This window comes from Pipistrellus kuhlii, unplaced genomic scaffold, assembly GCF_014108245.1.
Source record: "Pipistrellus kuhlii isolate mPipKuh1 unplaced genomic scaffold, mPipKuh1.p scaffold_m20_p_5, whole genome shotgun sequence".
Classification (NCBI taxonomy): Eukaryota; Metazoa; Chordata; class Mammalia; order Chiroptera; family Vespertilionidae; genus Pipistrellus; species Pipistrellus kuhlii.
The window spans coordinates 76,510,573-76,534,459 of NW_023425551.1; the positions used below are offsets into that span (position 1 = coordinate 76,510,573).

The 23,887-nt window shown below is 51.5% G+C and overlaps 1 protein-coding gene across 2 annotated transcripts in view; it reads right to left on the reverse strand.

The window, feature by feature from the left end:
- DAAM2 (dishevelled associated activator of morphogenesis 2) overlaps positions 1-23,887 on the reverse strand; it is a 106,027-nt gene that overhangs the window by 8,978 nt on the left and 73,162 nt on the right. Inside the window, exons 6-20 of one of the 2 annotated variants that reach the window (XM_036415349.2) lie at positions 22,952-23,285; positions 22,052-22,162; positions 20,733-20,836; positions 19,628-19,694; positions 18,286-18,403; positions 16,316-16,454; positions 14,209-14,267; positions 13,884-14,068; positions 13,038-13,334; positions 8,392-8,499; positions 6,190-6,216; positions 5,089-5,195; positions 3,801-3,885; positions 2,452-2,558; positions 2,236-2,324 (exon numbers count right to left, since the gene is read on the reverse strand). In XM_036415349.2, coding sequence (XP_036271242.1) covers positions 2,236-2,324; positions 2,452-2,558; positions 3,801-3,885; positions 5,089-5,195; positions 6,190-6,216; positions 8,392-8,499; positions 13,038-13,334; positions 13,884-14,068; positions 14,209-14,267; positions 16,316-16,454; positions 18,286-18,403; positions 19,628-19,694; positions 20,733-20,836; positions 22,052-22,162; positions 22,952-23,285 — 1,937 coding nt within the window. The remainder of the gene's footprint in view (positions 1-2,235; positions 2,325-2,451; positions 2,559-3,800; positions 3,886-5,088; positions 5,196-6,189; positions 6,217-8,391; positions 8,500-13,037; positions 13,335-13,883; positions 14,069-14,208; positions 14,268-16,315; positions 16,455-18,285; positions 18,404-19,627; positions 19,695-20,732; positions 20,837-22,051; positions 22,163-22,951; positions 23,286-23,887) is intronic. The other variant, XM_036415351.2, reaches the window with a different exon arrangement.

Here is a 23,887-nt window from a genome sequence, read left to right on the forward strand (position 1 = left end):
CTTGGGGAATGGGCCTAGAGGACTTTCTGGGAGGTGGAGGGTGTGTGGAGTGGTGTCAATAGCTCCCCCAGGAGCATTTCCTCGGAGAACTGAGCGGAGAAATATGAACCCCAGTCCTGCACCATCCTCTGTCCCCAGCCCATTGAGCCCACTGACCTGATTCTGTAAGATACACTTGAGCCTCCATGCCCACCCTTGGGAGGGAGGAGACCTATGGACCCTTCTAGAACAGTAGCTATAGTGATGGCGACCTTCAGGGCAGGTTTTGCCATCTAACCACACCTCGCTCTGCCGGGTGATATGAAAGGTGGACTCCTCTCGGCTGCAGTGACTAACTTGGGGAGAGTTGAGGAGTGGCCCCAGGAATAGGAAGTCATCCGGAGTAAAGCCACTGGATGGCTAAGCTACTCTAGTTCCACAGCCCCAAGTGCTACGGCTTCCATTTCTCCATTGACCCAAGAGACACAAGTAACTGAGCACATATGTCGTGGGCTGAACCCCTTTCCTGTGCCTCAGGCCCCGAGGACAGTGGGCAGCAGAACAAAGAAAGCTGTGTGAAGGGAAGGGTGCCCATTGGCTGGGGCAGGAGGTGTGGGACCACCACTGACATGGCTCCCCATTTCTCCATCACAGATCATGGCCAACCTGAAGAGCCCTCGTTGGGTATGAGTGCTTGTGTGTGGGTGTGAGCACGTATGCATGTGTGTCAGGATCCGAATCACAGAAGATATCTGCCTCTCGCTCTGTCATGCCACACCTGTCCCCAGAAACCTCCCTGAAGCAACTTGGAGAACTCCAGAAAGGACCATTCTCTGGATGGGCATCCCAGGACGTGCCAGCAGCCCTGGTGTCCAGCAGAGGGGGCCCATGCTCTGCCCCCAGCTAGTCCCCCTCAGCATCCTGGACACAGCCTCCCCAGTTCTGCGTCACTGATCCTGTCCTCACCACCAGTGGGCCTCTCAGCCTGACCTGCATCCCCCGCCTGTCCCCATGGCTACCCACCATCCTACCACCTGCCTCTGCCCACTCCTGCTCCTCCGCCTCCATCTCTGCCATCCCCTGGGGAGTACTCCAGGAGGAGAGTGAGGGGATGGATTTTGAAGAACAACATTGTGTTCCAGTCCTGACTCACCATGCACCAGTCACATGGCCTGAGGCAGCATTGCCCGATCATCTCAGAATTGAGAGCCCTGCCCCCACAGGGTTGTGGTAAGGACCACACGAGACCATCCGAGAGGAGTGTTTCACACACTGCTGGGCACATAGCTCTCATTTAATAACAAAGCGCTCGTCTGACAAGGCCTGTCTGTGTAGGATGGGGTTCTCGCACCCAGAAAACCAGGCACCACCCGGGGTCACCTTGCTCATTTCCTACCTTCGGAGAAGCTCACCCTTAAAATGATATGCCCAGGGGTCTCCTATGAGGGAGCACCTCTCCAGCAGGTAAAGGTGGACGAGCTTAAAGCATGCCAGGAACTGCTCTCGGTGCTTGCTATTACCGGTCCCCCCTTATCTGCGGGGGTTATGTTCCAAAATCCCCAGTGGATGCCCCAAACCAAGGACAGCACCGAACCCTATGCATACTGTGATTCTTCCTAGAAGTACATACTTACAATAAAGTTTAATTTATGAGTTAGGCACCGGAAGAGATGAACAATAACCAATAGTACATTAGGACAATTACAGCAGTAAGTTATGTTAACATGGCCTCTCTCTCTGATAGTGGACACGGCTCCTAAGTGACTAATAAGGGGCGTGTTTCCAGCATGGATATTCTGAACAAAGGGATGGCTCACGCCCCAGGTGGAACAGAGTGGGATGGCATGAGAGTTCCTAATGCTACTCAGAACAGCACACAATTTAAAGCTCAAGAATTGTCTATTTCTGCATCCTTCCTTTTAATATTTTTGGACCATGTTGACTGCAGGTAGCTGAAACCATGGAAACCCCAGACAAATGTTATCATTTTTTCAGCATCTCTGTTCCATGCTAGGGCAGATGTCACAGATCCTCGCCCTAGAGTTTGCATGCTGAGGCAAAGGAATATGTCCATGCGTGGCACATGAGCGAACATACGCAAGTGCATATATCTACAAAATCAGCATTAGAGTTTGTGTTTGATTTTGGATTTGGGGGGCATTTTCCTCTTCCTGTTCCTGGACTCCCTCCCCAGCCTCCCCCGATACCCCTCCTCTCCGGCTTCATTTTCCTCTTCCTCAACCCCCTCAGCCCTACCTTCCACTTTGGGCTTGGCCTCAGCCAGCCGCTCCTGGAACTTCTTCTTGAAGAAGAGGGCCTGCAGGCGCTGCTGGTAGTGGTCGATCCTGTGGACAGGGAGGCTGCGTCACAGGCGGCCCCCTCCAGCCCCGGCCCCGGCCCCGGCCCCAGAAGCCAGACAGGCTCCTCCACAGCCAGCCTCCCCCCACCCCTCCTGCCACACCCATGGCCGACCTGCTCATTTCATAGAGGAAGCGGTCAGCGCGGGCCATCCGCTCGATCTCGTGCTTGTGCTCCTCAAGGAGGTCAATGTCACTCTTCTCCGGGATGAACTTGAGGAGCTGCAAAGAGCAGGTGAAGGTCACAGCACACATAAGTCCACACTAACAAGCTCAACCTGGGGAAGCGTCCCTTTAAGAGTCAGGCATCCTCTGAGGATGGTGTGTATTTCCTCTGCCCGAACGGAAACGCAGGGCATCCGGTTCTAGACTTCTTTCCTCCCTCCCTTCCTTCTTTCCTTTTTTTTTTTTTATAATTAAGAAATAGCTTACATAGAGCAAAGTACATTTTTCTTAAATATACAGCTCAGTGATTTTCTTCTTTTAAAACCTTTATTGAGGTTGTATATACAGAGTAAAACATGCCCCTTTAAAGGTGCATGTCCATGAGCTTTATGAAACTACCCACCACCACCCAAATAGGATGCAGATTTCCTTCCCACCAGAAAGTTCCCTTGCGTCACTTTAACCAGCCAGTTCACCGCTCCACACAACACAGCCTCTCAGCTGAAGTTTGTTCCCTTAGGGTTGATGTGCCTATTCTTGAATTTCTTATAAATGGACTCAAGGTGTGTGTTCCCTTTAGTATCTGCCTTCTTTCACTCAACACAGTGTCTGAGATTCATCCATGCTGTCAGTATGGATGGCCTGTTTCTTGTTCATTGCTGAGTAGTATTCCACTGCAGCGACATACCACAGTCCATGCTTTCCTACCGATAGACAGTGGGCCACTCACAGGTGGGGGTCTGAGTGTATCCCAAGTGCTTTTCCAGATGACTGTCTGGAATGACAATTCCCATTGCCTGCCCTCCCAGCCCACACTGGGGATGGCTGGTCTTTCTAATCTCAGCTGTTCTGGTGGGTGTGTGGGGCCATTTCATACCCCTCACTTCCACCCTGTTTCTCTGATGACTGAGAAGAACCACTTAGAAATGCTCCTTCATGAAGTACTTGCTCAAGCTTTTGCTCATTTTTAAGTGCAGTTGTCTGCCATATTCTCACTGACTTGCAGAGTTCTGTATTCTAAATATGAGGTCTTTGCTCGATATACCGAAGGCAAACATCCTCTAAGGTTTGGCTTGTCTTTCGCTCTAATATAAAATAACGTAATATAACAGTGCCTTAGATGAATAGAGTTCAGGATTTTAATGAAGTCCGATTAATGGCAGTTGGGGCTGGCTAAGGGAAGTTTCCAGAAACTTCTCCGCCACTCCTCCAGCCTCCAGCCTGATTGCTCCTTGACCGCTGGGTCTCTTGGGGGGTGGCTGTCGGGAAGGGGTTCGCCACCCCCCTCGAGGGGCTCACCTGCTCCAACATGTCCTTGGCGAGGTCCTCCTGCTCATCCATCTTTAGGACAGCCTGGCGGATCTCATCATTCGAGAGCTTCAACCTAGGCAGAGCCCAGCCCTGAGCAGCCTGGCGGATGGGTGTCCGCTCCGGACAGACTCCCTTCACTTCTCCCAACTCCCTCACGGAGCAAGGAGCACTTCGGAGAGTCCTCCCCAGCTCTGGGAAAGCCTCCTTAGACTTCACTAACTTGGTTCACTCCACAAAACTCAACGAGTCCTTTTAGTCTCTGACAATGGTGCCTAAGACTCTGTGAGAGCTGACCGAGGGACGGGGCGTTTGGGAGTAAAGGGGTATCTTGGGTGCAGCCTGAGACATGGGGAGATGGGGTCCTGATCTTCCTCCTCCTCTTCCTGCCAAAAATATCAGTAGCATCTCCCTGGGAGCTCAGGAGGAGGGCAGGCCTCTGAGGGGCAGCTTCCTGCTTCCCTCATTCTGGGCAGACAGAACAACCTCAGTCTGTAACAGCCTCAGCTCCCACACAGCTGTTCAATCAGGTTTATCCTTTTGCTGTCTGCGGAGGGGGGAGGAGCCCACCCCCAACACACACACACACACACACACACACACACACACACACACACACTCCTTCCCAGCCCCTCCAGGTGCTCAGCCAATGGGAGCCCTGGGGTGCAGACCTCTCCCCCACCCTCAAGGGGAAGGAACAGAGGCCTGGGCCTTGTGGGAGGGAAGGAGGGGTGGGTGTCCCAGGGGCAGCTGGGCCAGCACTAAAATAGTCTGGGAGGCAGTGCCCTCTGACCCTGGCCCAGGCGGGAGGCCCCGCACAGAAGCTGTGCTGTTAGTGCACATACTGCCCTGTTTGTTCTGCAGCCACGGGAAATGCTTGGGGGCTGAGATCATGCTGCTCTGTGGCCTGAGCCTGGGGGCCTCCTTGGGCTCGGAGCCACTCCACCGGCAGACGCTGGCCAGGCTGGTCAGGGGCCTCGAGATGGGGCAGTTTCCTGCGAGCAGAGCCCCACGCTGCTGCTGACATGGGTTCCCGGGGAGGGTCTAGATCAGGGCCTGTCTTCTTTCCCAGAGGGCAGTGGACAGGGGAGGCCAGAGGCTGCTGTCACCCTAGTCCTCAGCCACCTACTTCCCCCAGGCGTTCAAGTCAACCATCTCCCTCCACAGCCCCATCTCAGTCCTCTGCTTCCTGGGGCCCATCCCCTCCCACCAGGAGGGTATCCTGGGGCAGCCCCACAGGCCGGGCAGGCCCCACAGGCAAGGCTGGGCAAGCACTTACTTGGAGAGCAGGATGATGCAGTTCTGAGCCCTCCGGCCATCAATGACCGACAGCTCTTTGACCTTACGGGAGGCCAGGTAGATGTCCTCCGTGGAGCCCAACTCTTTCTGCAACCAACAAGCCACTCAGAAAGGTGAGGTGTGTTTCCCCCAAACCTCTACTCTCCACCCCGCCCCTGAAGGAGCTGCCCCTCTCCAACCAGGCCAGGCTCCTGGTGTGAGAGAACAGGGAAGGAAAAGGCTGGGAAGAGAATAGGGTGGTTCATGACAGACCTAGTAGGAGGCACCTGGGGCTTTACCATGGGCTGGAATGAGTTGAGGGCAACGAAGAAGCCCTTTTTAGAGATTGCCCTCTCTGGGCAAACTAGAGAGGAGCTGTTCCGATGGAGGGAGACACCGATCCCTATGGCTTCGGGAATGTCTTAGGATCTACACATTCCCAGAGACCCAACCCCCACTCCCACCGCCCCATCCAAACTCCCCAAAACGTAAGAAGCTGGTTCTAAGTCCCCACGAGGTCACAGTCCCTGGACTCCCGGAGACTTCAGGCCTGGCCCAATGTCCTCTGGGTAGAGGGCATCCACATGTTCAGAGGTGGGGAAACGGAGGCAGAATTCCCTGTAGAATTCTCTCCTTGGAGGTTCTAGCAGGCATATTCCCAAAAAATCAAAAACTCTGCCCCCTTTCCTGCACCTTCTCTGAGCTGCTAATGAGCTCCTATCCTGGGAGCTGCCTGCAAGTATGTGCTCCGTGCTGTGCGCCTGCAGGGGCCACCACTCACGTGGCCACCTCTGCGAGCTGTGCCCCATCTGCTCAGTCTTATAGGATGGCCTGGCGGGCCCTCTCCTTGGGTGAGATGACAGACCAGGAGCTTTCTCCTCACTCCAGGGCCCATTCACTCCACCGCTGGCTGGGGTCTGCTGTGCTAACCCCTCTCCTACATTTCGCTCTCTCTTTGGGGACCCTCCTCATGCCACCCTGTATGGATGGGGAATGAGACAGAAGGTAGAAAGGACAGGCCTGCTCTTTCGGGCCCAGGACCAGGCATCAGCATGGGGGGAGTAGTTAAAAGTCGGGATGTCCAGGCCCCTCAGTGACTCACCCGTTGGGAAGTATTAGTTATCAGCTCCTAGGCAGGCAGCGGCCACAGCCAATAGAGAATTAAACATGCACAACGTTAGCCAAGAGGTACAGGGACCCAGGGACGGGAGGAGAGACATGGGGACCCTCATCTCTACTCCGCCTGCTCCATCCCAACTAGACTGCTGGCTGCAGAGGGAGGTGGGGAGGAGCATGCACAGGAGCAGCTTCTAGAAGACATGCACCCCAAGCCAAACTCAGCGGAGGACAGGCAGTGCCTCCCACAGGCCCTGAGCACAGGGGACCCCTGCCACTCCCCATCAGGGCCAAGCAACCCCAGCTGCTGGTCCCAGGCTTTCCTCTCCTCCTCCTGGAATCTGCCCAGAGGGCAGAGGGCACTTTCCACCCCATGAGTTAAACTTTCTAAACGGGGAGAAAACGCACGGAATTTGAGCGGGACCCTGTGCAAGTTGTGTCCTTGAGACAGAGGGAAGCAGGCATCTCTGAATTTTGCTCCCCGTCTCTTGCCCCTTACTTGCCTGTGAACCTCTCAGGGGAGCTGAGGAGGCGGAGCTCACCCCTGGTTCTCCCTTCCTGACCCTGATGGAGCTGAAATCACTAAGTCAGAACCTACTTGGGACAGAGAGGGAGACCCACAGCTTATAGACGTTGCTCCACCCACAACCACCCAGGTCCCGAGATGACCAGCTCTGCTGCTGTCAATTTAACCCCGACCACTGAGTGACAGTAATCAGGATGAGCTTTGCACTCAGACAGGATGCTGGCCTGTGTGGGCTCAGAGCAGTGAGGGGGGGACAGACTAGGGGCTCTCTGTCTAACTCTTCTCTATTCACCAAATGGGGAGGCCCCAGACCCAGCCTCTCCTCAATTCCATAGCCCCTCTTCCCCTACTGGCCCCCATCCCAGCACTGCCTCCGGATCCTGGAGGAGATGCTCCAACTCCATGGAGGCGTGTGACTGGCCACGCCAGGAACACCCCTTGCAGGCCTGCCCTGCATCCCCATAGGAGCACGGGCATGCAGGAGCACCAGGCCCTCAGGATGCCTCCATGCAGCCTGGCATGAGCAAGGGCTGAAAACGCCTCCTGCAAGCAGATGCCTTGAGCACCCACATTTAAATGGTATAAACAACCATCTGGCTTTTCTAGAACCCCCCCCACCCTTTGGCTAGTTCCCTGGGAGCAGGGACACCTGCCCTCAGCCCCCCACTGCCTCAGGGAGGGTCAGCCTCAGGCCTGGATATGGCAGGAAGAAGTGGGGAGCCTGGTCACTACATCCATGGCCAGGAGGGCACAGCCGCCATCACTGGCACATGGGGAGTCCTCAGGGCCGGAACCCTGGGCTCAGCAGAGAAACCATGGAAGAAAAGAGCATAGCCCTGAGTGGAAGCAGCCCCTGGAGGCAGGCCAAAGAGAAAGCAAACCCTTTCAGGCCTGGGCTGGTAATGCCCAACTGGACTTGGGGGGCAGCCCCAGACATGCTGCTGCAATGCAAATTCCTAGGCCCCAACCCATTTCCGGACTCACATTCATGTGAGGATGAGGTCGCAGAAGCTGCATTTTTGGCAATTCCACAGGCACCCGGCACAGTTAAGGTCCCTGGCTCGGGAGTGCCCTGTATTCTACCACCAACCCCACTCCCTTCATGCTGATTACTCCTCAGCCCTCTGAACCCAGCACCTGCAGAGCAAAGACCAGGGCCTCTGCCCGCCTGCCCGGGCTTGGTCCAGCCTCAACCTCTAACATGACCTTGAAATATTAGCATCCTCTTCTACCCTACTCTTGGGGGTGTTGAGAGATAAGAGTATATAAGAAAAGTGGTCTGACAAGTTAAAATGCCTTTTAGGTATAGTTCCTAAATCCTGCGGCCAAAGAAAAAGCAGGATCAGCAATGGCCAGCCCCTTGGACTCCACCTCCAATGCTCCAGGATGAGAGAGAGAAACCACCGCATGCTCATGCATCGCTTGATGTGTGAATGCAAACTGTAATACTATGGGATGTCTCCCCTCCTGCACTGCACACCTCTACTTCACATCTATGCTCCCAGCATGCACCTGGGGCCTGGCAAATGATCAATCATTCAACACATTCAAGATGGAGGGAGGGAGGAGCCATGTGTCAGATGCTGTGGGTTTATTAAGGCACAAATGTGAAGTCAAGGCTAAAAGTCAAGATCCAAGAGGCTCGAGGGGGCAGGATCTTACCTGGTGCCTCTGATAGGCTGAGAACATTTTTTCAAAGTCCTGTAGGTCCAGAATCCGGAATATCTGCATGTCATCAATCTCATTCCATACGGTGCCAGGGACACGCTCCTAAGATTTGGGGTGGGTAGAAGATGAATGGTTAACTCACTTCCTTTTCTGTGAAGATGGCTGGTGCCTCCTTACCCCCAACAGTCCCCAGGGGTACTCATCCTGACAGCCAGGCGGCCAGACCCTCAGAAGGGGGTCATTCCTCCTCTCTAACCTCCATTCCTCCTCTCTAACCTCCACTCTTCCTCAATACTTGGCCCCAGTATAGAGGGCAGAGACAACCTCCTTTCCCACCTGTCCACATGGGGCCGAGTGTAAGCACGTAACAGAAATCAGTGGGTGAGCTGCGTAAAGGATGGGCGAGTATGAAACTCCTTCCAGAAAAGTAAGCTCTGGGGCCCTCCTCCTGAAGGTGGGCTGGCAGGGTCAGCGGCAGGAAGCATGCCCACACATACTGGAGATCCTTCGTGCAAATGATATTTCCTGCATCTGAGATGGCCATTTTCTTTCCCAGGGGTCTTCCTCCCACTCTCCCCTATTCCCAGAAAGTGGACCAATGTCAAAGGCTGGGACATCCTGTCCCCCCAGTGACTGCTGCGGCCAGCAAGACTCTACCACAATCTCCTGATGGTCAGACCCAGGGACGATGGGAAGGGCCCAGGAGTTTACATCCCAGAGCCCCTCCCCATAGGCCCCGCCCACCTCTGTTAGGACCTGGCATTGAACCCCATTCCAAGGGCTAGGAAGAAGCTGCCAGCCTCTGGGGAGGAGCTGCCAGCCAAGCCAGGCCACTCCAGTGGTCCTGAGGCACCTGAGGATGGCTTAGAGCCATGGCTCTTGAGTCACATGATGCTCTTTAGCCCCTTGAGTGTGGCTCTTCCACAAAATACCACGGCCTGGGTGATTTTATTTTGAAGAAATGGCATTAGAAGAAGTTGAAGTTTAAAAAATGTGGCTCCCAAAAGAAATGTCAATCGTTGTACTGTTGATATTTGGCTCTGTTGACTAATGAGTTTGCCAACCACTGGCTTAGAGGATGGAGACCAGAGGTCCTCCCAGCAGGTGCTCCACCTCTCCTCCTGGGAACCCACCTCGCCTACAGCCCTGCTGACTTTTCAGGTAAAGCCTCCCACTGTCCTCTGGCTGCAGGGCGGTTGGGAGCCTTCCTCATGCCCCCGCCTCCTCCCCCGCCTCCCCCTCAGCAAGTCTTGGAGAGAGAAACATACCTTTCACTCACTTTTATTTTCTTAAACTCTGGAAAAGGGGAGGCTAGGCCAGAGCAGGGGGTGAGGACATTCCTGTGGCCTTCCTAAGGCCAGGGACCCTCTTGTGGAATGCCGGGCTGGGAAGCTCGGAGCGGCAAGGGATACAGGCAACTGGCCAAACCCAACACAGACACATTCTTTTCATGGCAGAAGCAGCCACTGTGTGTGTGTGTGTGTGTGTGTGTGTGTGCACAGGAGCACGCGTGGGGTCGGGAAAGAGGAAGGGGCCTGGGGAGAGGGGCCAGGCTCCTGGAATGGGGAAGGTAGTAGCAGAGAGGAGATGGTTGGGAATTGAATTGGGGCAGGCAGGGGAGAGAAACTTCTAATTCATTTCCCATCTAAACCCAGGCCTGGGGTGCAGGTAGGCACACTGGGAAGGCTCAGAGAGGTGAAGCTTCCCATTGCTCCTCATTCCCAGTGAGGCCAGGATGAGGAAAGGGCAGAATGAGAGGGTGGAATGCTGAACGCTAGGAAGAGAAAACAGACTAAGGGCTAGTGTGTCTTCCCACTCGCCCTCCCCCATATTCTCCACAGGAACTCCTAGTGGGATACACTGAGTCTGGAGCCAGACCAGTGTATGTCTATTCCAGTGTTCTCCACACCCTAAATCTCACCAAGTCACCCTGATGTGCTTGCCATGCCTCATCTTCCCCAAATTTAGTTTTTACGCCACTCTGGCTGAGACCCCATCACCTGTGGCCTAGATCCCTGGAGTTTCTGCCCCTCAGAGACAACTTGTGTATGCCAGGGAAATATTTTTCAACACACATTTCACTGTTTCCTTCAAGGAGTGTGTGGGGTCAGCGAGACCAGGCTGGCTTGCTCTGTCCCTGTCTCATCACTCTGTGAGACTACTGGCAAATGGAGGGGCACTGTTCTTTTTTCATGTCACAGGGGGGAAACTGAGTCTCAATGGTGCTTACTTACTGAACTCAAGTGTATATGAAGTGAGGTAACATACTCAAAGCACAAATGGTAATGCCACCTACAATAACCAATCTATTATTATTACTAGAGGCCTGATGAATGAAGATTCGTGCAAGAATGGGCTTTCCTTCCCCTGGCTGCTGCCACTGCCTTCACTCTGGCTGGAGCCATTTTTCCATCTTCCCATGCTGCCCATAAGCCTGGAGTGACTGGGGTGGTGCAGAATGCCTGTGACCTGTCCCACCCCTGGCTGCTCAGCACCTGTGTATGCAAATTAACCCAACAGGTTTTGGGTTAATTTGCATACTCACTCCTGATTGGCTGGTGGGTGCCATGAAGGTACGGTCAATTTGCATCTTACTCTTTTATTAATGTAGATGATGATGATGATGATGATGATGATGATGATTATTATTACTTTCTATGTGTTAATCACTTGGCAAGTACCTTCTATGTATTAAAACAACCATTGCTATGGATGTCATAATTACCCTCATCTTACAGATCAAGAATCTGAAGCCCAAACGATGAAATGACCCCTCGATACAAGTCAAAGCTTGTAGCTGGGATAATAGGTTCACAAAACATTTGACTCCCTGCCACCCACCCTGGCTAAGAAACATCTGCGGTTCCCAGGACTGCTCCCTAGTGCCTATTCCACCAAAATGGTGCTTTCCAGTCTAGGCATGAAACTGGCCTGTGCTGGGTCCCTGAGGAATGTAGTAGGCTTTATTAGTACTGGACCCCAGAGAAAATCCTAAGCATAAAGCTCAGGCGTCTTCAAACTGCGGCCCGTGGGCCACATGCGGCCCGTGGGCCACATGCGGCCCGCAGAGGAGTCTGATCTGGCCCGCCAGGTTTTTTGGGCAGTGAGCGCAGTCGAGGTGTTACAGTAGGAATTAGTAGTTCATATAGTCCGGCCCTCCAGTTCTCTGAGGGACCGTGATCTGGCCCCCACTTTAAAAAGTTTGAGGACCCCTGAATGATAAAAAATGTTGCAAAAATATTTTGCCTTGTCTGTATTCCTTAATTGCTAAGGTACCTAATCAACTTTTCATGACATTTTAAAATCATAAAGTAAAAGTTATATGTATAGGAGATGCGTATTATATCTTTTTTACGACAATTTAAAATCATCACTTCTGATGATCAACAATGAACATTCCCACACAGCCTCTGACCTCTGGCTGCCAGCTCACATGCCCTTGGCTTTCCTGCCTTTTCTCGTAACCATGGAGAAGCATGCACAGGGCACAACTTCAACACAATGCCAAGAGGTGGCTCTAAAATTTTAATAGCTCAGGTTGACGATGTCATCAGAGGCCTAGGAGACTACGAATGGACTGTATTCATGCATCATGTTTCTACCTAGGTCACAGAACCAGAGGTGGAAGGAATTGTAGAGATCACCTTACAGACAAGTAAATGGAGTGTAGACAACGTGAGTTGTTTCACAGGCCACATAGTTAGAGCCAAACCTGGTGTTGTTAGAACCTCTCTTTCAGTCCATCCTCAGGATCTAGAAGTATTTCTCTGAACACTCTTTCTAGATCCAAAGGTCAGAGGGCACCCATTACTCTTAGCTCCAATCATAGCTGTTGTTGAAGGGTGAGTGTGAGTCAGACCAACTGAACCCAATTGCCTTCTATGTGTTTATCTCAGGGACAAAGTCACTGGTCCTCTTACTGGGACACAGTATAGAACCAGATGCAGGGCTTGACCCAGGCTGCAACTGGCCTTCATTTTCCAGGGATCATGTGACCCAGGGTATCTATGCTCTATGATCTTGAACATCCAACAGAGAAATCAACTCCACACTTGGGCCTGGAATAGGTGATTAGTGGGTAATATTTGTGAGGGCCTCTCACTGCTGAGCCATCTAAAAAGTAGCACCATTCTTCTGGGAAGATGCCAAAATGGCTATATCTTGGCATCAAACTCTTCATTGCAAGGGTGTCATAGCCCCTGTCATGGCCTCATTTCAGTCCTTGATCTTTATCATCTCAGTCCTTGGCCCAAGATCTTTGCTCAGATCTTCTACCCTTTTCCTCAAACTGACCCTGTCCTTACGGTTCCAGTCCAGCCCTTCTCTTGTCTAGAAGGCACCCCTGCTTGGCTCATGCGCTTGTATCTCTTATTACTCCATTAATCCCCAAGCACACATAAATTCCTTTTGTAGGTGGCTTGGGCAATGTAAGCATAACCACATGATGAGCCATATCCTCCCAGGGTAGAATGTTCTTCCCAGTAGGATGAGCTGCATGGCATCAGCAACCCCATCTTTCGCATCCTCTATGTCTACCCTTACACCCACCAAAGAACCCAGGGGCTAGATCTCCAAACAGTGGGGCTGACTTCCCCCCAGCTGTAAGAGAATGGATGCACTGGCCTCTCCTGGTTACTCACCTCATTCAGCTTGACCCAGTTGAAGGACTTCAGTGGATGGGAAGGTTGGGGGACACACTTCTTCCTGAGTGAGACTTCACTGCTGGGGAAAGGGTCTGGAGGGACAGGCAGGCCAATGCCGAAGCAAGGTGGGGCACCAGGGGGAGTAGGAGTCCCACCAGGTGGAAGGGGTGGTGGCGGTGGGGGACAGCAGGCAAACGGTAAAGGGGGTGCAGGTGGAGGCAGGTCATTGGTTGTCATTGAGGAAGTCAAGGTAAGTGGGCCTCCAGGGGGAGGTGGGCAAGATACAGGTCCTGTCTGTGAGGAGACAAAAAAAATCAAAAGAACAAAGCTTTTAGCAATAATACCTTTCAGGTCGCCCACGATTACTCCTTTCCCTATTCTTATTCTCCATCTACACTAGATCCTCCCATCCTGCTCTTAACTCCCACCTACATTGAGCCCCTGTTTTCTCTCTGTATCTCAAACATTCACCACACACACAACCACAGATAGACAGACACTAAGCTAAATCAGAGTCGTCACGATGCAACAGTAGGGTTGACACGAAGAGTTGTGTAGGCCATGACCTGCTGAGGGCGTGGGAGCCACAAGCCCACCTGCACTCTACTTCCAAGGTGTGCTTCCTGGGACAGCACCACCCAGAAGAAGGAGCATTATTTTTTCTAAGTAACACAACGGTGTCACCCTTACAGCTTCTTAAGGAGCCCCCTCTATGCGAGGATGAGGCCCTCCTCTCTTCTCCCTCATCCCGGGATCCTTGGCCTCTCCCTACACCTGCTCTTCCCTGCAAATCCTGAAGGTCTCAGCTCTTCTATGTGGAAGGAGAGGAAAGGGCCCACGTACTGAGATCTCACTGAGTTGGGCTACCAGCTCAGCCACTTGTCCCCGAGCCTGGCGCAGCTCCTGGGACTCTCGGGCCAGCTTGTCCTTCATCTTGTTCAGCGTCCGCATCATCTCTTCCTTCTCCAGAGTCTTCGTCTCACATTCTCGCTCCTTCCTCTCGAGTTTGCTCACCAGTTCCGTGTGTTCTGGATGATGTGGGGCAGGAGAGGAAATGGAGAGAGAGAATGTGAGTCTGCGTGTGCCCCCCTCCAGAGGAGGTGGGTCCTGGGCTGGGCAGCGGAAGGGGTGTGTGGAGCATGCAGCAGGTTTACACAGAGCTCCTCACCTTTCCGGAACTTCTCCGCCTGGTCTCGCCACTGCTTCACTTCGTTCTCATTGACGAGCCTGGTGGGGAGCAGAGGGAGAGTCCTGTTGAACGTTGGCACTCAGCCTCCCAGCCTAACATTGGTGCCTTGACCCCAGCCTAACTGGTCACATCGAGGAGGGTGGGGTTTTGACTCCATGATCCTCCAGGTCCCCATCCCTTCTCAGTTCCCACTGTATGTTTCTCCATGGACTGTGAAAGCTACAAGGACCCCTAGGTGCCCTGTAATCTAACCCCTTTGTAGGACAGTTGAAGCTCCTGAGACAAGATTTTAATAGTAGAACTAGGCCTAAACCTCAGGCTTCCCTTAGCTGTAATGATTTGTACCCCTTTGTACAAATAGGTTTTTGCATTGACAGAGATCAAAATATTGGCACTACCATGGTGCAGGCTTCCAAAGAAACAATGTGTAAAAGTGAGAGAGGCTACCCATTCCAATAAAGAATGAGGGTGAAGGGGGCGGGGGTGTCTAAATTATAAGAAGTCCTCATTCGCATCAAACTCTTGCAACTGGGATAAAAGTAAACTTTCATTTAGACATCAAGGTACAAGAGAGGTGAAACCCCAAGTGAGACCCTAGGAATCATGTCTTTGGTAAACCTGAGAATGTGGAAGAGTGAGATCCATGACTTTGGCCTCCTCCACCAGGCTAAGGCTATAAAAGGGGGACAGAGTGGAAGGGAAATAACTTGTGCAGAGATTTCTTTGGGGAGAACCACTGCCATCGTCCCCGGGGTGCTACCTCCTTCACTTCCATCTGTGAAATGGCTTCTTTGAGCCTCTCAGAGAGTTTTGACCCAGGTTCCTTGACACTTGGCAGGAGGCCTGGTGGACTGGGGTCTGACCTGGGGCTGGGCAGGTCCAGAGAGTGAGGAAGCATTAAGCAGGACAGTGCTTATTGTTGACAGTAGCTGAATTGTTTAAAATTCATTTTCTGCTTGTTGTTGAAATGTAATACAACCAATCAGTGAGAGCCTATTTAATCTCCTTAAGGTCAACAGGCTCAGACTTAGGCTGAAAACTAAGTAAAAGCTTGAAATTAAAAATTTTAAAGGGGAATCTCTTTTTTAAAAAATAAATATATTTTATTGATTTTGTACAGAGAGGAAGGGAGAGAGATAGAGAGTTAGAAACATCGATGAGAGAGAGTCATCAATCAGCTGCCTCTTGCACACCCCCTACTGGGGATATGCCCGCAACCAAGGTACATGCCCTTGACCGGAATCGAACCCAGACCCTTCAGTCCCCAAGCCGACACTCTATCCATTGAGCCAAACCGGTCTCGGCTGAAATTAAAAATTTTAAATTCAGTGTTTAAAATAAAAATTTTATGCCAAAAGATAAATGTTTCAAATTAAGTTTACCGTAAAATCAATATTCAGAACATAAGGTCTGAATATGATGGATGTGACTTGGAACTTGCTCTCTGTGCTCCTCTGTACCCAGGGTCAGACAAAGCCTGTAAGGTCAGAATACTTCAGGCTGTGCCCTCCTTGTCCTATAACCTCATGGCTAAAGGGTCTTGCCCTTCATCAGCGGTCGGAAAACCTCTAAAGGGACAGAGGTTATCTACTGTGTACAGTCTCTGCTGCATATTCGTGTGTATGTTTTTAACAACCCTTTTAAGATGTTAAATCTCTTTTTAGCTCATGGACCATGCAAACACAAGCTGTGGAATTCCCCCACAGGCATGGCCTGCTGACTACTCCTCTATGTTCATGAGTTTAAACTTCTCTATCCACTCCTCCCAACGAACCAGTGAAAGGTGAGTAACCCTCAGCTGTGCTGTCCAATAGGGTGGGCCCTAGCCATATGTCATATCATTATTTGATTAAAAGAAAATACAATGTAAAATTCAGTTCCTCAGTCACATCAGCCACATATCAGTGCTGGGCAGCCACGTGTGGACAGGGTGGACATGGAGCACTTCCATGATCTCAGAGTTCCTTTGGACAATGCCGCTCAAGACCAGTGTGGAGAAGTCTGGGGTGAGACAGGGACTGAGACCCCCATGTAGGAGAGAGATGAGAAGGAGGAGGAAGACAGGTGAGGGCTGGCCCCTGCTCACATGTTGACGATGTTCTTGACGTTGAAGTTCTCCAAGGGAGCCAGGTCAGGGTCCACACCCCGCTCATCCTGGAGGACGATCTGCTGGAGGATGCGGTCCAGGAGCTGCCACTGCTGCAGGTAGCCACCGTTCCGCTTGTCTGAGGGACACAGGCATTGCATCTACACTGAGCCCTGGAGCCTCACTGGGGAGTCACTGCCTGGGCTCAGGCTGGTGAGATGCTCCCCACTCCCTTAGCAAGCTCCCAGTCTGATGCGGGAAGCGATGCAATTACTGATGATGGAGAATCTCAAATCCAGCCATTTCTTGATTATCTGTGACTGACCCTCTGATTGGGTCAAACCTCTGGACATATTTCTCTGAAATGCTTCCTATCTGCTTTTCTTCCCTGTGGGTATTCAGCATCTAAGGCCTTGGGAATGCAAATTGCTTTTTCAATTACCTTAAGAAAAGCCTTTCTGAAGGCAAATCTACTCCAAAATATTACATGCTGAATAATAAAGTCTGCAGGAATTTTTTTTTTTTTTTAAGAAGAGGTTTTATTTAGGGCAATATCTATGCTATTGTTCTACAGAGAAAGATGGATGGAAACTAACTGCAGGTGTGCACAGGGAGGGAATCAGCCTGTATCGGAGAAGTGGTAATGGAACCCAGGAAGATTTGTTTTGGTGAAGGTGACGCTGAACTCTGAAGGCAAAGGCATGGTGTGTTATGCCCGATCTCACAGGATCCCACTCTTATCCCCTCTACTCATAGTCTGGCTGGGCATAGACTTTTTTTGAGGTTGAAACTCTTCATTAGTTCTTGTTCCCCAATACTTCATCTCTGCTGACCACCAAGGAAGGTCAACCAGCATGATCCCGACCTTGAAGTCAAATCATTAATGCCTACAAGATGGAAGGTCATGTCTGTAAAGCCCCTTCTAAAGTAGATAGAGAGACCCAGACACGTGCCCATGGACACCAAGCACAGGGACTTGAGGCAGAAGTCAGTTTTCCCAGGACCTTCCCGTGTCTTCCATGAAGATTTCTGCTCTGACTTTCGGAGAAGAACTGAGAGCTGCAGTCCCAACCACTGCATCTCCCCACCACCACCACCACCACCACTCCACTGACACAGGTATTGCCACATGGTGTGTCATGCTCAATTTTCCTTTCACCCAGGAAACCAGGGTGGAGCCAGGACACTGGCTCCCAGAAGCAGAACACGTTTCATTTAGAGCCCTGATCCCAAAGAAACAGAAGTTCCTTCATATGCACAGACTGGCTCAGCCTCAAGTTCATCCACTGAAAACAAGATCGTAATGCTCACTCTGTACATCATTCTGAGGTTCAGAGACACCGTGCTAAAGGACCTCACACTGCACCTGGCCCAGAGCTGGCACACGGTAAACTGTCCTTGTCACCACCACCACCTTCACTACAACCAAAGAGAGTCTGTCTAGGTTGACTATAATTTTCCAAATACCTCATTTTTTGAAGAGCTTAACTACCAAATGGTACAGTTTCACTTTGCATGCTGGAGTGGCTTATCAATAATTATATGTAACTTATGTAGTCACTGTGCACACTTGGATCTTAAGAGCTTAGCATCTGCTCCTATAGATGCTGACATTTGAAAAGAGAGGCAGGGACAAGGGTGTTAGGGTGGGTTCCAGCAAGGACTGCCTGGAGGAATTGATTTTCAAAAAAATTAGCCTGCTCATTGCACATCTGTGCCATGCCCCAAACACAGACCTTTCAGGAACTCCCCAAGAAGTCTGCTCACTCTCCTGTCAGAGCTGTCTGACTTCAGGGTGATCAAGTACTGTTCGTTGGACTGGGATATTGGCACTGCTTGGGACCAAGTCCAGCAACTCCCCAAAGTGATTGTGGAAGTCCTGGTCTTAGGAGGAAGAGAAAAGTAGAGGCCTGAATCCTGGCCTGACCTTCTGGGGCTGGCTGAGGAAGCGGCAGGTGCTGGCTACTCACAGGGCATCTGCAGGCAGTGGTGCAAGACAGACAGCAGGCAGGGGTAGGCCTCCGTGTGCTTCAGCTTCCGATGGATCAGCTCAAACATCTGAGAAGCACTCTTGGTATCGATGTGGACCTGGGGGGTTGGGGGCAGCAGTGACTGGGTTGAGGGAGACAGTGAGGAAGAGAATAGGGGAGGGAAGACCCTGCCTCCATCCACTGTACCATCCCCCAGGAAGTCCCACCTTCCCCTGCCTCTGGCCCAGGAGCAAGGGGGAGATATGCTAATTATATAACCGGGGCTTCTCAGCCTGGGCCTATTGGCATCTTGGACCAGATGATTTTTCATTATAGCGGTGGCCTTGCTCACTATAGGGCGTTTGGCAGCATCCAGTGGCATCCTCCTCCCACTAGTTGTGACTACTTAAAAATGTCTCAAGACATGTGCATGTCCCCGTGGGCAGGGGATGGGGACTGCTAAGTTGCCCCTGGTTGAGAACTACTGATTCAAACCCAGGGGAGGAAGCAGGGACACAGGTGAGTGAAGAAGCACATGGCACATGGGTCCACAGCCTGGGCTTAGCCCCAGGCCTGCTCTCTGATTGTAACAACAGGCCAGCTGCCCGGTCTCTCCAACCTGCTTCCGTGTCTATAAATCCAGGAACTTTGAGAGAATATACAGGATAGTGGTTCGTGACTGAAGCACCACCCAAAGCAGGTTTCTATTTGGATGAGGATTTTATAGTACAACATTTAAGCAGCAGAGGGCTACTAGGGCTAAAATGAAAATATGATTGTGTTTGCTAAGCATGATCTGGTGCGTGATGGGAGGAGGAGACTCAGGATTGCCAGAAGGCCGGGGAAAGTAGTCCAGGAGTGGCATTTGAGACTACTCAGCCGAAAGAAAGAATGTCTCTCTTTCCTCTGGGGGTTGTGACCAGCTAGGACAGTGGTCGGCAAACTCATTAGTCAACAGAGCCAAATATCAACAGTACAACGATTGACATTTCTTTTGAGAGCCAAATTTCTTAAACTTAAACTTCTTCTAATGCCACTTCTTCAAATTAGACTCACCCAGGCCGTGGTATTTTGTAGAAGAGCCACACTCAAGAGGCCAAAAAGCAGCATGTGGCTCTTGAGCTGCAATTTGCCGACCACTGCGCTAAGGGGTAAATACTCTATCAGGTTAAACACTCCAGGTGAGGCCCACATACTGCCGGGTATCCAGAAACAGGACCTGGCCATAGGGGGACGCACCAGGGAACCCAACCAGCACTAGACCCACCAGGCACAGGATCGTAGAAGAGGCTGTGGGGCCACCTGGACCACCACAGTCACCTCACCCCAGCAGGCTCCTCACCATGTCAAACCTCCTGGCTAGCTCCAGGTCATCCTCATTCCGGACCATCTCGAAGAAGTCTAAGTGCCTGGATAGGATGGGAGCATTGAGAGCGCAGACATTAGCATCAGAACATCATTGAAGGGTTACAGCCCCTTTAAGGCCCCACCAGCGAAACTTGAAAGCTTCATTCAGGTGAGGCCAATGCCAAACCAGAAGGAAGCAGCTATCTGCAGGCAACTCTCCCCTGTATAGACTCCCATGCCTTGCCCTCATGGAGACCAACCCAGCACTACTGATATTGGGGCTGGATTACCCTTGGTTATGGGAGGCTAACCTGTCAGTTGCAGGAGGTTCAGTAGCATCTGACCTCCACCCACTAGTTGCCAGTAGCACCCCCACCTTCAGTTGTGACAACTAAAATGTCTCCAGGCATTGCCAAATGCCCCCTGGGGTGGGGGTAAAACACTCTCCCAGTCAGGGACTACTATCCTACATATACTTTTCCCAGTGTCCTCATACTGTCCCCATGTCAGCCCTCAAGGTCAATCTCACTCATTTTCTACCCCTTCACTCTCCACTCCACTCCAAAAGGATTCATCCTCTTTCCCTTAAGGTCGAATGTAATAAAAGAGCCTGTACCCATAGGACAGAACCAGAAGGGCTGCTAGTAACAAACGGAAATGTAACTATGCCCTTGACCCATAAAAGGCTTTATGGATTCTGAGTGGGCCATTTCTGTTGGGCAGGAGCACACTGTAGGACATTTAGCATTCCTGGTCCCTAACAACTAGGCAGCCTGAAACCAAACAACACCCCCACATGTTTCCAAATGCCCCTCAAAGGGGAAGTACTGCTGTGGTTGAAGACTATAGAGTCCACCAGTCTATAACATCAGAGATGAGACAGCTGGTCAGCAAAGAGGACAGGTAGGGATATAGGTAAGACATGGGACAAGAGGATGGGATCCACAGCCCGCCCCACACACAGGGCTGATTCCGCATTGATGTTGGGTCTGGCAGGTGGTCTCCAGTGGAAAGGGCAGCTGCCATGAAAGTTGTGACCATTACCCACCAAGGCTCTGTTCCCATAGGTCTGCCATGGGGATGGGTGGCGTGGGCCTTACTTGTCCAGGATGGCATTCTCATGCTGCCGGAGTTTGTCAATCACAGGCTGTATCCCCAGCATCAGGAACTCATACCGTAGATGTAGGCGGAACTCCAGATTGTCCTAGGGGGTCAGCAAGGAAGTACCAGACTCTTTGGCTGGTCTCGATTTCCATAAGAGTCCCCAAGGGACCCTCACTGCCACTGCAGTCATCATCACACCACTTCTGCAGCCCACTCAACTGGAACTGCTTCAAGTTCCAGAGCCCCAAGGAAGGATGGCAGGTGACATCTTTTGATGTTGTTAATCCACTCCTTGTAGGTCTCCTGCCTCATCTCCATTGAGTCTCATAGCTTTTGGTGTCAAAGGCCAGTGTTGTACAGTGATACAAAGCATAAGCTTTGAAATCATACAGATCTTGGCTCAGCTCCCTGCTCTGTCACGTTTTCTAGTTTTGTGACTTTGGGAAAGCCTTAGTTTCCTCATCTGTAAAATGGCCACAATATTACCTACAGCAAGCATGTGAAACTCAAAGCCTAACATGGGCCAAATAAATGAGGCATGTGGCCCATAGGCCACGAGTTTGACATGCTTGACCTACAGGAATGGTGTTAGTAAATGTTACCTGATGAGTTATGGTTACCAACTAATAAGAACAGATGCCAGCCATAAATAGCTAGTAATGACAAATGTGTTGTCAGCATCTTAGGGACAGATTCTTCCCCAAATTCACCTCACCTAACTGAGGTCATGAGGATTGGGTGACAAACAAAACAAAACACCAAAAACATGTTGGCAGGAAAAAAGATAAAATTACAGATTATTCAAGTGCCCTTTTTTATCCTTCAATAAACTGACCTTGACTGAGGCATCTGACTAATTATTCTTTAATTATTGCTATTTTTATGGTCTGAAAATCCCATTCTGACCCCAAAGGAAAGAAATAGGAAACCAGGCTTCCTAACAGAAGGTGCTAGAAGAGCATGACTAGCCAACCCAGAAACCAGGCCACAGCAGATCTTTAGAAATCTCTAAAAAAGATTTCCTCTTCCCATAAATAATCCCACCGCCCAAAGCCATCATCAGCCAGCCCAGGTGGGATGCACGATGCGACGTGTGCAGGACACTCCCAGAAGGCTCTCCTGACAGCAAGGTTAATGACAAGCTATTCTTGCTCAGCCCAGGAGAAGGCAGCAAGAGGTGCTAAGGACAATGATGGCGGTGACAGCCACCCAACCAGATGCTTGGCCCTCCCCTCTGCGACTTCCCCAGGAGGCACACCCGCTAGCCCAGGTCCAGAAAGTCAGGGCACAGTGAGGGCGGGGAAAGATGCCTCACCTCCCCGGCGCCAGCATTGAGGACGGCGTTGATAAAGGACATGATGGCTGTCTTCAGGTTCACTTCATCCCGGTACCGGCCCAGACTTCGGTCCAGTTCATTCAGCAGGGTCTGGATGGGAAGGCAGCACAGGAGAGGAGTGGGGAGCTCAGGATCCTAGAGGTCCAGCCTCCGTGCCTTTTCCCCTGCCATCCCAACTAGCAGAATTCCCCATCCATCCTCTCTACCCATCTATCCAACTTATCCAGGGCCTTCACCACAGCTTCCGAGAGGCAATGCCTCATCCCAGCCCTGCCTTACTCCCTCTCCACCCAACCTCAGGCTTGGTGATTTTGCTGGGCAGTGCTAAAATTCTGCTCTGGCACCTTACAGCTCCTCCACATCATGGCCACTGCCTTTGTCTCTTTTGTATCTTCTGCAAAGGGTCAGGGGCCACGTTTCACACAGAATAGGTGCTTAAACATGTTTGATGAGAGAATAAACAAATAGCCTATCCTGGAGGATAAACCACAGATTGTAATAACAGTTCATGTCTACGGAGACTTACTCTACGCCGAGACACGTGATACTCATTGTCTACCTCACTGGCACGTTTCTGGGGAAGGCCAGGGAGAAGAAAAGAACAGCCTGGCCTGAGCTCACAGAACTGTTCCCAGGGTCCCTGTAGTAGGCACAGGCCAGGCACAGGGCCTAAAATCTTGAGCCCAACAATTGCATGAATTAGACAATTCTTCGCTGAGTCCCTCTGAGCCAGGAGCTGGCTCAGGGAGACAGAGCATGAAAATGAAACAAACCAGTATCCCAGCCTCAGAGAACCATGTTCGAGCAAGAAGTCCATTTTCCTCACCAAAGACCTATCTCTCCAGGTCCCTCTGCAAGCCAGCCTCCGCGGGCCCTCACCTGGAAGCGCGTGCGCTCTGCGGCATACACCTGGTAGTGCAGCATGGCCTGCAGGACCTTCTTGTGACCGCCTGGCACCAGGCACACGGCGCCCAGGATCTCCAGCACGGCCACCTTGGTCTTGCTGTTCTCCGTGCGCAGGCTCTGCGCGATGGTGCTGATGGCCTCGGCCTGCGCCAGCACGTGAGCCCGCCCCTGAGAGTTGTTCATCAGAGCCTTGATGCAGCCGATGAGGGAGGTATGGATGCGGCTCTCGCAGGTGGCGTGGTCCATGCTCCGGAGGAAGTTCAGCAGGCAGGTCAAGCCATCCAGCTCAATGAAGCGGGTCACGAACCTGCCCAGGCCAGAGCCATTAGGGGATGGGCATCCTGCACTTGCATGCTATTCTGTACAACTGTTTGCAAAGAGTCATCCCATGACCCGTGCTCCACTGTGCCCCACCTATAGTAACCGCTTCGCTCATTTATGCAGTGTATCTAAAACACTGACATGCTAGCGTGCTCACGGGTGACTCACATCTTGTTTGCATTTTAAATACTGTTCATTTGCATGTCATTGACTGTCAGTTACATAGCTATGGTGCTGTGCAAGGGAAGGCGAAGATCATGATCATTGTTACAATAATTATTAGGGCTGTTAAACCTGAAGACTTATGTCCAGGGAGGATGGGAATTAAGAGAATTGCAGTCAGACAGCAGGAAGGACTTCCCAACCATGGGTGGGTGGGTGGGGGGTGCATCAGAGTCAAAAATCAAAGGACCAACACTCCAGAAGGCACTCTGCAAGGGATCCTTAAGAAAACAGTAAAAACCATTTAGTTCAGAGGTTCTTAACCAGACCAGGCTATACTCTTTTCTTCTCTGTTAGTCTATGGCTAGCATTCAGGGGTCTAGGGATGTGGGTGGAAAAAATAAAATTATACAGGCATACCTTGTT